The sequence below is a fragment of the Pteronotus mesoamericanus genome, unplaced genomic scaffold, assembly GCF_021234165.1.
Source record: "Pteronotus mesoamericanus isolate MK-2021 breed Mesoamerican mustached bat unplaced genomic scaffold, CSHL_Meso_final contig_75, whole genome shotgun sequence".
Lineage (NCBI taxonomy): Eukaryota > Metazoa > Chordata > Mammalia > Chiroptera > Mormoopidae > Pteronotus > Pteronotus mesoamericanus.
Window position 1 is genome coordinate 10,082,379 of NW_026555249.1, and position 13,623 is coordinate 10,096,001.

Sequence of the window (13,623 nt, forward strand, 5' to 3'; positions counted from 1 at the left end):
ACAGAGCTCAGTCTCGCCGTTCCCACAAGGCGGAGCTCCCGGGAGGAGGAGAACGACCCCGGCGGGTAGACAGACCGCCGACCCACGCTCTCCACCCCTCCCACGTGGTACTTGCGCACCACGTCTCCATAGCTGCAGGGCTCTGCCACCTGCGCGTGGAGAGGCTGCTGTCGCGTCTCCTTTTGCACCTGGGGCTGGCCCACCGAGCGCGGCCGACAGCCTGGGAACTGCCAACCAACCCCATTTATGGTGAGAGGATGACTTCGTTTCTTCCCCGCCCAAACCCGGCACCCAGCCGCTCATCCACCCAGCACGGCCGTAGCGCGCACGCTACTTCTAACTGGGGGACCCGCGCGCGCTCACCCACGCCCCGGCCGCTCCAGGTAGAGTCCTAAAGCAGTGGACCTCCCTTCGCAGCAACCAAATGTTGCGCCCCGCGGGTGGAAGTGCGAGACAGGGCCCACTCGGGGCGGGGAGGTCAGTTAGGGACGCTGGTTTCAGAGCTGGCTCCCTGAATGCCGAGTTCACAGGGGCGATGAGGATGAGAGCCCGGGAGTGTACGGGGGCTTCCCGCACTCCCGGCGCCCCGCGGCCGCTCGGCCCCGCGCCCAGCCCGCCCCTCCTGCCCCGCCTTGCAACCTCGCAGCGCGGAGGAGGAAGGACGCGCCCCGCCCCTGCCAGTGGGCGCCAATGGGCGCCCGGGCCGCACACCGTGTGTCCCCGCCTCCGCAGGGAAACTTGAAGCCAGAGAAAAGTTTGTACTGAGAGCGGCTGGAAGGGCGAGAGCGGAGCTCGAAACCCGGCGGCCCGAGGGGAAGAAGATGAGCAGTCCCAGATCGGAGCCTCAGGCCCAGCGGACATCCAGCGGCCCCCAGGAATCCAGACGCAGCCTCAGTTGCAGCCGCCAGCCCCAGTAGCCGCCGCGCTGCCCAGGACTGCGAAGGAGCCTGCCCGAGCGGCGGCGTCCGAGGCTCAGCGCCACCTGCGCGCGCGGCCACGCACCTGAAGGCTGACGGCCCGCGGACGGGACCCGCGGGCTCCACGAAGCTTGGATCTTCTTTGAAGGGACGGAAAAACAGAAAGACACCCAAGAGCAGACCTCCCCAACCCATACCCGCTGCCCTTCTAGTTGCCCCAGTTTTTGAAAGCTGGCCCCTCTGACCGCAGTTTCAGAAAACCGGCAGCCACCGAGACCTGGGGCTGAGAAGGCAAAGGCTTGACAAGCTCCCCATCGCGCGGACGAGGCTGAGGGCAGGTTGGAAGCGTGTCCAGCACATCTGAGGCTTGACGCTGGGGACTTAGGCGGCTGCCACCGCCGGGGCCACCGCAGGTGAGATGGGGTTGGGGGCCCCGGGCAGGGAGCAGGGGGCGGGCGCTCCGCGAGAGGAGCCGGGGAGGAGAGAGCGCGCTCTCCAAATTGTCTTTCATAACTTATTTGCAGTGAGACTATCATTGACTCAGAATCTGTCGGGAATTAGAACGAGCCACTTTTCCCTTGAGACAGGTCTTGTTCATCTTGGCAGTGGAGTGAAGTTGGGTTGGGGGGAGGATAGAATGGCAGTATCAACTTATAAATATTAATGCGAGTTGAGCGGCGCTGCCGGCAGGACGTTATCCGGCGCTTGGAGACTTTCGTAGCCGCAGTTGGCAAGCGGCTACAATTCACGAAGTGCGATCGAACTGCTCCCCTGGTCTCATCAGCACGTTGTTTCTTGGGCGCGGGTGTGACACTCTGCCAGTGGTAATTTCCGCTCACAGCGCCTGTGTCTTTCTTCTGCCGTCCTCAGACCCTGCCTCGCACTTCCAGGCCGCGCACCGCTGGCCAGCACCATGTCCGGCCCCGCGGCCAACGCGTCTTCCTCCGTGCTTACGAACAGCCCGAACAGCCCGGTGACCATCCCGGCGGTGATGTTCATCTTCGGGGTGGTGGGTAACCTGGTGGCCATCGTGGTGCTCTGCAAGTCGCGCAAGGAGCAGAAGGAGACGACCTTCTACACCCTGGTGTGCGGGCTGGCCGTCACCGACCTGCTGGGCACGTTGCTGGTGAGCCCGGTGACCATCGCCACGTACATGAAGGGCCAGTGGCCCGGCGGCCAGGCTCTGTGCGAGTACAGCACCTTCATCCTGCTCTTCTTCGGCCTGTCGGGCCTCAGCATCATCTGTGCCATGAGCATCGAGCGCTACCTGGCCATCAACCACGCCTACTTCTACAGCCACTACGTGGACAAGCGGCTGGCGGGCCTCACGCTCTTCGCCGTCTACGCGTCCAACGTGCTCTTCTGCGCGCTGCCCAACATGGGCCTGGGGAGCTCGCGGCTGCAGTACCCGCAAACCTGGTGCTTCATCGACTGGACCACCAACGTGACGGCGCACGCAGCCTTCTCCTACATGTACGCGGGCTTCAGCTCCTTCCTCATCCTCGCCACCGTGCTCTGCAACGTGCTGGTGTGCGGCGCGCTGCTCCGCATGCACCGCCAGTTCATGCGCCGCACCTCGCTGGGCACCGACCAGCACCACGCGGTCAGCGCCGCAGCAGCCTTCGCCTCGACCGCCTGCCGGGGCCACCCGGCCGCCGCCTCCCCCGTTCTGCCGCGCCTCAGCGACTTTCGCCGCCGCCGGAGCTTCCGCCGCATCGCGGGCGCCGAGATCCAGATGGTCATCTTACTCATCGCCACCTCCCTGGTGGTGCTCATCTGCTCCATCCCGCTCGTGGTGAGTGGCCCGGGGCTGCGGCCCCACTCGGCCCCCCTCCGTCCTCCGCCTCCCGCCCCTGCGCCCCTTGCTCTGGTTCCTTGGCGAGGTGTCTCCAGGAGTCAACGCCAGGCCGGGGCTGGGATCCCCACGCTCTGCCTCTCACAGCAGGCCTAGCCTCCTTTCAGGCCACATCCCTAACCAGATGCAGCAGGTGCTTCCCGAAAGCCTGATTTCTTTTCTCTCCTGGGACAGCCCCTGTCCCCTGCTGCCTGACATTGGCCGTGAGCCTTCCGGGAACCCCCGCCTCTGTGTCAGATGTGGAGAGGAAACCGTTATAGTGTGACTTAGCCCCATGCTCCGCCCTGTGAAACCCAGAACCCAAAACATCAGGGGTGCTGGTCCCTTAGATACACGCCAGTGGGGTTTGGGATGTTGTGATTTCTGTAGGGTTTGGGGTAGATTCCGTAAAATTTTAGAGCTAGAAGACTAGTGCTTGTGTAGTCCAGTCTGTCTCCCTCACTTTCCAGAGGAAGTGACCTGCTTAAAAGAATCTAGCTGAACTCCACTGCGGAGCTGGCTTCCCAGGTCTTTACCATGAGACGCCCGCGAGGGCATCTCTGTACACATGTGGGTTACCGCTCCTGCGCAGGGGATGGCCCAGACTTCATTCTCTGCGGGGTCAGGAAAGCAAGTTTCTCAGGGGGCCTGGTACAGGCAGGCTGGTGGACCTGGGCTAATGAATTTGAACGCTCAACAACTGTGAGAGGTACAGCGCCATTCTAGAGAAACGGTACTTTATTGGTGGTTGTCTTCTGTCTTGTCCGCCCGCACTTTGAAGCTGGTGATGAAGCTCTGGCCTCTCTGACTCCAAACCCTGCCCTTCCAGTGTGACATCATGCCTCCCTTCTAGGACGCTTCTAATTTTGGCCTTCGGGTGATGTGTGTGAGTTAAGGTTCACTTGGTTTTTAGAACGTCGCCTTCTTTAAAATTGCCTCTGGATTAACTTTTGAAATGTTATAAGCAGAGAAGTTGAAAACCGAGCTAGTTCTCCTCTGTTTTCCCCATCCTAAGAATGGGATGCACTGGAAACCAATGGGCAGGTGCATGTAATACTTTTCCTAGAGTCTCCCTTAAAAGCAACTACTTCTGAGTTTTCTCATCTCTCAGAACAGTGCATTCCTGGAAAATCTGAGCTATGAACTCAAGAAGAGATGACTTCTCTTTCTTATGCTGATTGGGAGCAAGAGAGAATAAATGTAATCGGTTCTTATTCCTTTCTTTGCCTTATGATACTGCCCAGAGATATCGAATATAAAAATATTATATCTCTAATAAAAGGAAAGAAGCTGGAGGTGGCTGAGAGTCCGCGTACAGTAGCTTCTTGCCAATTTATATAAACAGAGTGAATATAATTGGCCAGAGGGGCCTTTAAACCACTCTAGGATCCAATATAATGTAGAGACTTAAGTCACACTCGAGCCCCATAAATATATTTTACTGTGTGTAACGGCAACTGAGAATAAAGTGGGGTTTCGGAAGAGACCTCGCAGCTCCTGCTGGGGCTCCCTACTCTGGCCTCTGCCTCATGTTTTACAGCACCGTAAATGACAGGCTGAGTGCTTGTTATTTACAGAATACCCGCTGCAAGGAAGAGAGGAATTAGGCTAGAAGGTTAGCAACATGCACGTACTTTTTAAATGTATTTTGGTTGGCTGTAAACATGTGAAGCTATTGATTACTTCACAGTCACAGATGAATTCTTTTCTTCCAGCGTCTAGAGAGACATGAAATGCTTAATTCATCTTGTGGGCTGAAGGGCAGGTCTGGCTCTATGGTGCAGGGCCTTTGAAATTATTGGAGAAGCTAGAGGCAAGAAAGTGTAAGAGCTGTATCTGTGGATTGCAAGTTCACCACATTTTAAGTAGCGAATACTCTTCACTCTATAGAAAGTCATTACTGTGTAGTAGGTATTAAGTAATTTTACCCTGAAAACTGAAACAGGCTCAGTTAAGAAGTAAACACATAGTGAAGCTTTTCCATACCTTTGTAAGTAACATGGAATCATGCAAGTGATAATAGCTTCAGTTTTTAGTCTTTAGATTTGGCTACCAAATCTCATTTCAGAATCAATTTAATTGTAAATTAATGACATGCAATAATGACATGCATACTCCCCACCCACCCACCCACAGATCAGCAATTACTGAAAGAATTAAAAGGGAAACTTATCCACAACTATAATCTTTTTAGCTTCTATTTACAACTTTCTTGTTTTTTCATGTTACTGATATTTATACTGTAATTTAAGCTTAAACTTTCTGAACTCTGACTTTTCAAGCAGTTGGACCTATCTTCAGTTCCAAAAACACTAATGAAGCATCTTTTTTTTTTTTTTTAACTTTATCAAGTCAAGTTGGTTGCTAATCCTACTTGAGGAAAATCAAACCCTTCAGAACATTTAAAAAGTTTGGAAAGGCGAAGCGAGCTAATACAGTGTACTTGGAATTTCAGAAAGCTTGACACAGTCACTGGAAAGCAGCCAAGTTCTTGTCTTTCTGACACCAGGGAATAAGCAGCCCCGGTGGTTCTTGGAGAACAGTTGATAAAAAAAAAAGTCAATATTACTTTGTTATCCAAAATATGTACATCTCATAAATAGAGCCTGGATTGGAAACGAGAAAGGCTGGGCAACTAGTTATGGATCTAAGAAACTGTGCTGAACTTGCAAAATTTTCTAACGTGAGTCATAATCAACTAACAGGAGGTGTGAGTACAATCCACAAGCAACATTACATGACAAGATTTAGTGGGATAGTGCATCTGGTCAACCAGTTTGTTTTTGTTTTTTTTTGTTGGTGGTGTTGGTGTTGTTTACATACAGGAGAAGCTGAAACAATGAAAGAGTTTCCCCTTAAGATAAATAAGAGGCAGTGTATTCTTCAGAAATATGCAAGCCGGACAGCCTCGCAAGGTCCAGTGTTAAATGCTGTAGCTGAGATCGACACTGGAGCCTACGTTTGCCACTACTAGTGTTAAGTTAACAATTATAACCAAATTTCCGCCTCAGAACTAAACAGTTACACTATAGGATTTGGAAAGGCATCTCCCCCCGACACAAGCACTGCTGTGTTTATTGTTTACTTGTTTCTTTTATTTTCTTTCTTCTTACTTTGAAGTAACAAGTATTCAGCTCTGTTAGGGGTAAAATAGCCAATTTGATTAATCTTCTGCCTGAAACCTAGGTCTTTAGGAAAATAGCTTCCTGGGAGTGTTTTTGGTTGCTTACCATAAACTGTCTGCATAAAGCCCTTCCCAGCATTTGATTAGCAACAGTGCCTTAGGGCAGAGAAAACTGCAGAGATCCTTCTGTGTCCTGCGGGCAAAGTGGAAATGGAGTCATCAGACACCAGAAGGGGTTTCAGATGGGGGAAATTCACCTCTCTAGGTACAAGAGGGCCACAGATTTGGGTACCATTACAGCAGAACCTGAAGGACCTGATGGCTTTTCAAATATATGGCGCTGAGCTCTAAAAAACAGCAATTCCTGAAAGCAGTTTTTTAGCCATAACCTAACATTCCAGACCTCTTAGTGGTACCTTGAACACCGCGGAATAACATGAGTATTTCCACAACCAGCATGTCACTGAAAAAAAGCTCTGAGAAGAAAATAGGGCTGGCCAATATTTTCACTCTCTCTGCACCTCAGTTTCCTCAGCTGCAGATGAAGAATATGTATCATTGTGCAACTTACTGGGTGGCTGTGGGTGAGTCCTAGTCTGATGCTCTTTTCACCACAGACAGGTCGCTTCTTTGATGTGCTTGGAACAGAACAAGCAGGCACGCACAAGGCCAGCTGCAAGATCTTGTCCTTTATTGAAAAGCATTTCTACTTGGACAATTACTAAAAATCAGTTTCATCAAGTCTTCAGCATTCTTCTTCAATTAGACATTCCCTGCCAACCCGTTGTTTTTAAAGAGGAGCTATGTATTTTTGAGACCATGTCATTACTGTACCCAAATGCTACCTCTAAGCTGTAGTTTTCAAATTCTTGATACATTATTCCACAGCAACCAAGCTGCTACATATGGGTTACCTAAACAGGGACGACAGCCAACCAATACGTTATATGTTAGCCATTTTACTAGGCGCTTTTGTAATTTGTACATAAATTACAAGGAGCAGAGCCAGGATCTGAATACAGGTTTGTTTGATTCAAAAGCTAGGGCATTTGGCTCTACAGCAAACAGCCTCCTAGTAACTTTGTTGTCATCGCATCTTTTGTTAAGTTTATCATATTTTTCCTGCACCCTAACCTCTAGTCATCCTCAAGAAGTTGAGAATATAATATGCCAATATTAACAATAAACTACATGTGCAAATCTGCAGCTATTTAAAAAATAGACTCATTTTAAAAATAGCAAGAGATTATATATGTTGTTTGTATTCTGTGAATTTTTTTACGGTGTTTTCCCCACCCCCTGACTCAGAGGGTCCATTTTTATCAGTAGCACACGCTTCCAACACTGAAAGCTGTCTGAACATGTTTACTTGTGTAACCATATAGGGCCTGTTGGACAAGAATTCCAGAAAAGTGCCTGCCCACGTGAAAGTGCTGTGGATAGTCCCCTTTTAATCTGGGGGGTTCCCCCTTTGCGAAGAGCAAATCAAGTAGCCTTCACAGTGAGGCAGAGATTGCTGTACTTTCTTGAATGTTATGAAGAGCGTGGAGCTTGTGTTCATTTTTGTCTTTTTTTTTCTGTACATCAAATCAATCTCCATTGAGAACGTGTCGCAAAGCCTAACTCATTCGTCTTGATTCTTTTCAAATAATGTAACCAGCTTTTGAAAACTCTTTTACCTGAATTTGGAATGTTGCTTTTTCTGCTCATCTTTTTTGCCACCCTGTGAATTCCCCATTACTGAAATGATGGGAGGTGACCAGGCGCGGTGCCTTGTGTTAATTGTCAGCTCTCCCTCGCTCCCTCCTCTCCCACTATGAAATTCTAAAACAGGGCTTCCTTGGTTTCCTGCCCTTATCTGACTAAAAGCCGGGCATAAATTTCCCTTAGTGAAGGTGGCATACATTTTCCTCCCTCCCTCTCTCCCCAGGACCAGGATGAGGAAAGTGAACTTTATCACAGGAGACAGAGCCTGCACCAAGATGAGGCTGTACAAACCTTACTTAAAAGTAACAATAATAATAACAACAACAACAACAACAACAAGTCTTATCTTCCATTAGTTCCCCCATATGTTCTCCATTTACTGCCTCACATTTGACCTGCCTGGAAGCCCAAAACCTCTTTTCTTTATTAAGAAGGATATGTAAGTTTTTTTTAATTACTTTTTTGTGAACTCCTGTGCATGTAAAACAATATTAATAAATTTGTATTTTTCACCTGTCAAAATACATTAATTACGTTAAATAGGGCTTTCTTACATTTCCTTTCACAGCAGTCAAAATTAATTGCTGCTGTGGACAAAGTGAATCTCAGGAGTGATTCTTTCCTTGCCTGTCGTCACCCTGGATTATGAAAGCCCATTATTAATTCTTTCTACAACACTCTGACTTTTCTTAAAAAGTCCTAAAATTTAAAAATAAAATGCTATCCTTTAATACAGTCCTTTAAATAGCTTCAAATTTCATTTCTTTTATATCCATTTTAACTGTCCAAAAATGCTCTTCATTAGTAACCATGTTTTATCTGAGGCATTGGAGGGAGAAGCAACCAGCAGTAAAACATTTAAATGCTAAAAATATCAGAAATGCCAAGTTCAGGCTTAACCAAGATTCTGTTCTGAAAAGACGGAGTATTCGAGATGCCTGGGCGAAATGCTTCTTAGGAAGGTTCCGCGGGACCAGACAGTCGCAAGTGGAGCAACACTGCCCCCTGGAGGCTGCAGGTCTCAAGTTCTAGTAACCATGCCGTAGGTTTTTCCTTAGTCTATGAACACGGAGAGGGCCTGATTTGATCCCTCATTTCTTTTATCCTTAGGAACATAGTAGGTGATATGAGTAAAATACAAACCTCATGCTTTTTACCAATAATTCCATTGCCAGGAAAAAATTGTTAACCAGGAAGCTGGCCAGCCTGGTAGAACAGAAAGAGCAACGTGGGCATCATCTGGAGTGCGGGACCTTGATCGGTTCCTCAAAACCTCTAGGTCTCAGCAACATTTCATCTGAGAAGAGGCCCGTGGATCTAAGGGAGAAAAATCTCTCAGTGCCCAGACACAGCAGAGAGCCTCAGTCGGGGTGATGGGAGGAAGAAGCCAAGATGCCTCATTTAAGCCACACCTGGCCTATGGGCTTGTGGGCTGGCCCGCAGGCCCCTCGATTTAAACAGCTCAAACGGCACTCGAATGACGTGTCATCCCTGCTGGTGCGTCCGGAGTGCTCTTTTAGCTCCTGGCTGTTTACCAGCTCAAATGCTATCCCAGGCACAAAGGCAGGATTCTGACTGGAGTTGCAGGATGGAGTCACTGAGCTGAGCTGTTGCGCGAAACCACAGTTCACAAGCAGCTGGGAGCCATTGAGACAGCTGACCCACGTGATGAAATCTGCATTTTAGAAACCATCTTCCAGGAACAGTTTGGAGGACGGACTGGGGAGGAGAGCAGTTGGAGGTGGGGAGAGCTGGTTTTGTGGCTGACGCAATAATCCAGATGCGAAAGGCAGTTAGAGGGGAAAGACTGGAAGAGGTTTTCAAAGGAAGAGTTTGGTGTGGCTGGGGAACAGATTCATAGGAAAAATAAAAATTTCTCTGGTCATTCGGCATGATAGGAGACTCAGATGTTGGTTTAAAAGCTTTCATATTCTTTTTAGACACTAAAAGGAATCCCTGGGCCTGTGATGGCTCGATGGTTAGCTGACTTACAAAATGAGTTTTATTTAAATACGTAAGTGGCAGCTGGAATAAGGGAAATCAAAGTCTATTGATGGCTTCATTAGAGTTACCAAACCTTAAAAGCACTCACAGAAATGAAGCTAATAAAATGTTTCTAAGGGGAACTTTCCTGCGTATGTTACCTGTGCGCACATTGCATTTTCGTATGACATCTTTGATCTAGGAAAATATTCCTAAGATAGATACAAAGACATTTAAAGTTATACGAGCTTGAAGTGTGAGCATAATTTCACAGTTAGTGGTTTGTCTCAGGCTCATGCCGCTCTCTTTTTTGGGCGTGGGGGCACTTGCTGCCAGAAAAGAGGGCAGTCACCTCACTTAATTGCTAAATCAAACACTGCCCGCAAACGTGTTCGCAGTCGACCAAGAATAACATCTCACTTTGGGCATGTCATTTGTGCAGGTGCGCGTGTTCATCAACCAGCTGTACCAGCCGAAGCTAGTGCGGGAAATCAGCAAGAACCCGGACCTGCAGGCCATCCGGATCGCCGCTGTGAACCCCATCCTGGACCCCTGGATATACATCCTCCTGCGGAAGACAGTGCTCAGCAAAGCCATGGAGAAGATCAAATGCCTCTTCTGCCGCATCGGAGGCTCCCGCCGAGACCTCCCGGGCCCGCACTGCTCCGACAGCCGCCGGACGTCCTCGGCCGTGTCGAGCCACTCGCGCTCCTTCCTTTCCCGGGAGCTGCGGGACGTCAGCAGCACGTCGCAGACCCTCCTTTACCTGCCAGACCTCAGCGACAATGGTCTGGCCGGCGGGAGCCTGCTGCCAGGCGTGCCCAGCGTGAGCCTACCCCACGCCCAGGCAGACGCCACCTCCCTGAGGACTTTGCGGGTCTCAGAGACGTCGGACTCCTCGCAGGGGCAGGACTCAGAGAGTGTCTTACTGGTGGACGAGGTTGCGGGCAGCGCGGGGCCCGCCCCGAAGGGCAGCGCCCTGCAAGTCCCATTCCCCAATGAAACACTGAACTTATCAGAAAAGTGTATATAGTAGCTAAGGAAAGCAAGGCCGCACTCTTTCTGGAAGCTTCTAAAATCCAATCCTGTGCAATAGACACATAGTGAAGTGTTTTAGCTGTGCTCCGAAGGGCTATTTTCATCCCGTGACTCACACGAAAGAGCATCTGGTTTTTGAGTACTTTTCAAACAATCAAGTTGATTCGCGTGGCTCCTGTGGGCTGAAACACGTCGGTCGCCACCTCTCCAGGGTGGGTTTCGGTCACTACTTGCTTGCCGAGATCTGCCCTTAGTTTTCTACTTGACAAGAAGATGGCAACAACTTCAGGAGCTTTATACCTGGCCCACAGCAGCAGGCCAGGTGTGGAGGGGCTTCAGTCCGGTGAACTAGGCGGACTGTCTTAGGGGCGATTTCAGTGTCTCACTAAAGCATGAAATGTGAATTTTATTGTTGTAAATATGATTTAAGGTATTTAAAGTATTTTCTTCTCTGTGAGAAGGTTTATTGTTCATACAAGGTATAATAAAATTATGCTAACCCTCTCATCCCAGTATAACTAGCTGAAGCTATAGATGTTATGGTGGGGGTTTTTTTTCATAAACAAGTTCAGGCCAAGGTGTTGAAAATTCACAGTGAAACTCACTATAAGAGGAAGATATATTTTTTAAAAGAATGAGTTTAGTACTGTTAAAGGACTAAAGAAAAATATTATTTAAGACATGAAAATTACAGTCCAAAATGTTAAAGTTTGCTCCCATGCTACATACAATGCATAGTGCAAAACGTTTAGTGCTGACTCCCTGTGTTTATCCAGAAAACTCATTTCTGGAGAACCTAACATGCTGGCCAACATTTTCTACTTCTGTGCCCACAAACTGGTACTTTTTAAAATGTAACAAATTTTAAAAAGTCCTTAATAAATAACCCATTGTGGAAATGTACAATATAAAAGAGCCCAAGCAGCTGTTTTCTGCTGAAATTGTGCATAGTCTTTACTTTCCTAAGAGATGACCTAGAATATCCTTGAAAATTTCAGAGGAAGACAGGCTTGCATGCACCCTATCGACCTTTACTTAGAGATGTAAAAGGAGTGGTTAAATGAGCCATTCCCCGATGTCAGACAAATCTAGTAAGACGAGGGGTGCAAAACGTGGGCACATAGGGTCTCCTTCCAACAGTCCTGTGTCATGTCCCCGATGCTGTACACGTATGTGAAGGACACCTTCCCAAAGAAATATTAAGCATGTTTTGTTGCTTAAAAGTGTGTTTGTGAATTGCCTGGTTGTAATTAAATTCTGAGCCTGATAGTGCTATGGTTTAAAGAAGCAGTTGTACCAACTGAAACTATTTTGGAGATTATAACAAATAAATACACTCAATCTGAGTTCCGTATCCTCGGTTTTGGAGAATGGTGTGATTTCTGTTGGTTTCAGGTTATCTTCTGTATAGTTTTCAACTGGAATATTTAAAAGAATTATTTTGAAATAATGTGAAATTTAGAGAAAAGTGGCAGGAATAGTACAGAGCCTTGGATCTACTTAGTGGAGAATGGTACTTAGAAACCAAAATCTAGGTGCAAGGCAAACTCAAAATCACGGGTCTATATGGGTAGAGGGAGAGAGAGTATTACTTCCTGCTTGTAAATCCTCTAGACCAGTGGTTCTCACACTTTAGCATCTATCAGTCACCTGGAGAGTTTGAAAACACCAAGTTTCTGACTCAGTAGACCTGGGGGAGGAGGTGGGCACATGTCTAAAAAATCCCTGGATGGTGCTGATGGCCAGCGTGAGACACTCTCCGGGGAGCAATCATCTCCTGGAGCGAGGTCATCATTTGCTACTGGCAGGTTTTCTAATTTATTTTTGCATGATGTCAGAAAAACAGGACCATCATTTTCACAGACCGGATATCACAGTGATTTTCAGCTGAGGCAAGGATAGCTCAGAAAGGGAGCATCTGGCTCACACTTCTAAAATGTCCTATTTCACCCACAGAAATAGTTCTCACCAATTTATACCAACCAATGTCTCAGACATGATGTTTTCAGAGAATATTTTACTTGTGGAAGAGGCTTCCCCCCTGTGTACACAAACAATGAAACAACACCTAGATTTATATATAAATGAATATATATACATATATATTAATCACCCGTGTTCATCACCCATGTGCACGGAGGCGCAACAAAAGCCTCATTCACAAGTCAGCATTACTAATATAACCTCAGGGTGTAAAGCCACTCATCCTTCACTTCAGGTTCACCATCCAGAACACTGGTTCTGGCTTATTCTTTTTCATTAAAATATAATTCACGCATTTTAAAATTTGCCTTGTATTTTAATATGCTCACAGAGTGCAACCATCATCACTGCTACCTAATTGCAGAATATATCCACTGTCCCCAAAACAAACCACATACCCATTTGCATTCCCTCCCTATTCTCTGCCCCCAGGCCCTGGCAACCACTGTATGGATCTGCCTATTCTGGACATTAATAGAATCGTACAATATATTACGTATGTGGCCTTACCTGTCTGGCTTCTTCCACTTAGCATGTTTTCAGGGTTCATCCATATTGTAGCATGAGTCAGTACTTCATTCCTTTTTGATGGCTGAATAATAGTTCATTGTATGGATATACCACCTTTGTTTATCCATGCATCTCTTGATGGGCATTTGGGTTGTTTCCACTTTTTGGCTATGATTACTAATGCTCATAGCAGCATTTGTGTACAAGTTTTGTGTAAACATGTTTTCAATTCTATATATCTGGAGTGATATTGCTGGGTCATATGGTACCTCTATGTTTAATTTTTTGAGGACCTGCCAAACTATTTTTTCCTAGTGGCTGCACCATTTTACATTCCCACCAGCCAAATACAAGGATTCCAGTTTCTCTGTGTCTTTATCAATACCTCTTATTGTCCACATTTCTGATTATAGCTATCCTAATGACATGAAGTGGTCAACAAAGTTTTGATTTGCTAATTTGCTAGTAACTAATGATGTTAAGAAGCTTTTCACAGGCTTATTGGCCAGGAAAAACATCTATTCAAA

At 47.5% G+C, this 13,623-nt stretch overlaps 1 protein-coding gene across 1 annotated transcript; it reads left to right on the forward strand.

Moving 5' to 3' along the window:
• Nucleotides 1–1,830: 1,830 nt before the first annotated feature.
• Nucleotides 1,831–11,864, forward strand: PTGER4 (prostaglandin E receptor 4). The gene is made up of 2 exons (XM_054584024.1): nucleotides 1,831–2,712; nucleotides 10,008–11,864. The coding sequence occupies exons 1-2, from the start codon at nucleotides 1,831–1,833 to the stop codon at nucleotides 10,596–10,598; spliced, it is 1,473 nt and encodes a 490-aa protein (XP_054439999.1). The 3' UTR covers nucleotides 10,599–11,864.
• The last annotated feature ends 1,759 nt before the right edge of the window (nucleotides 11,865–13,623 follow it).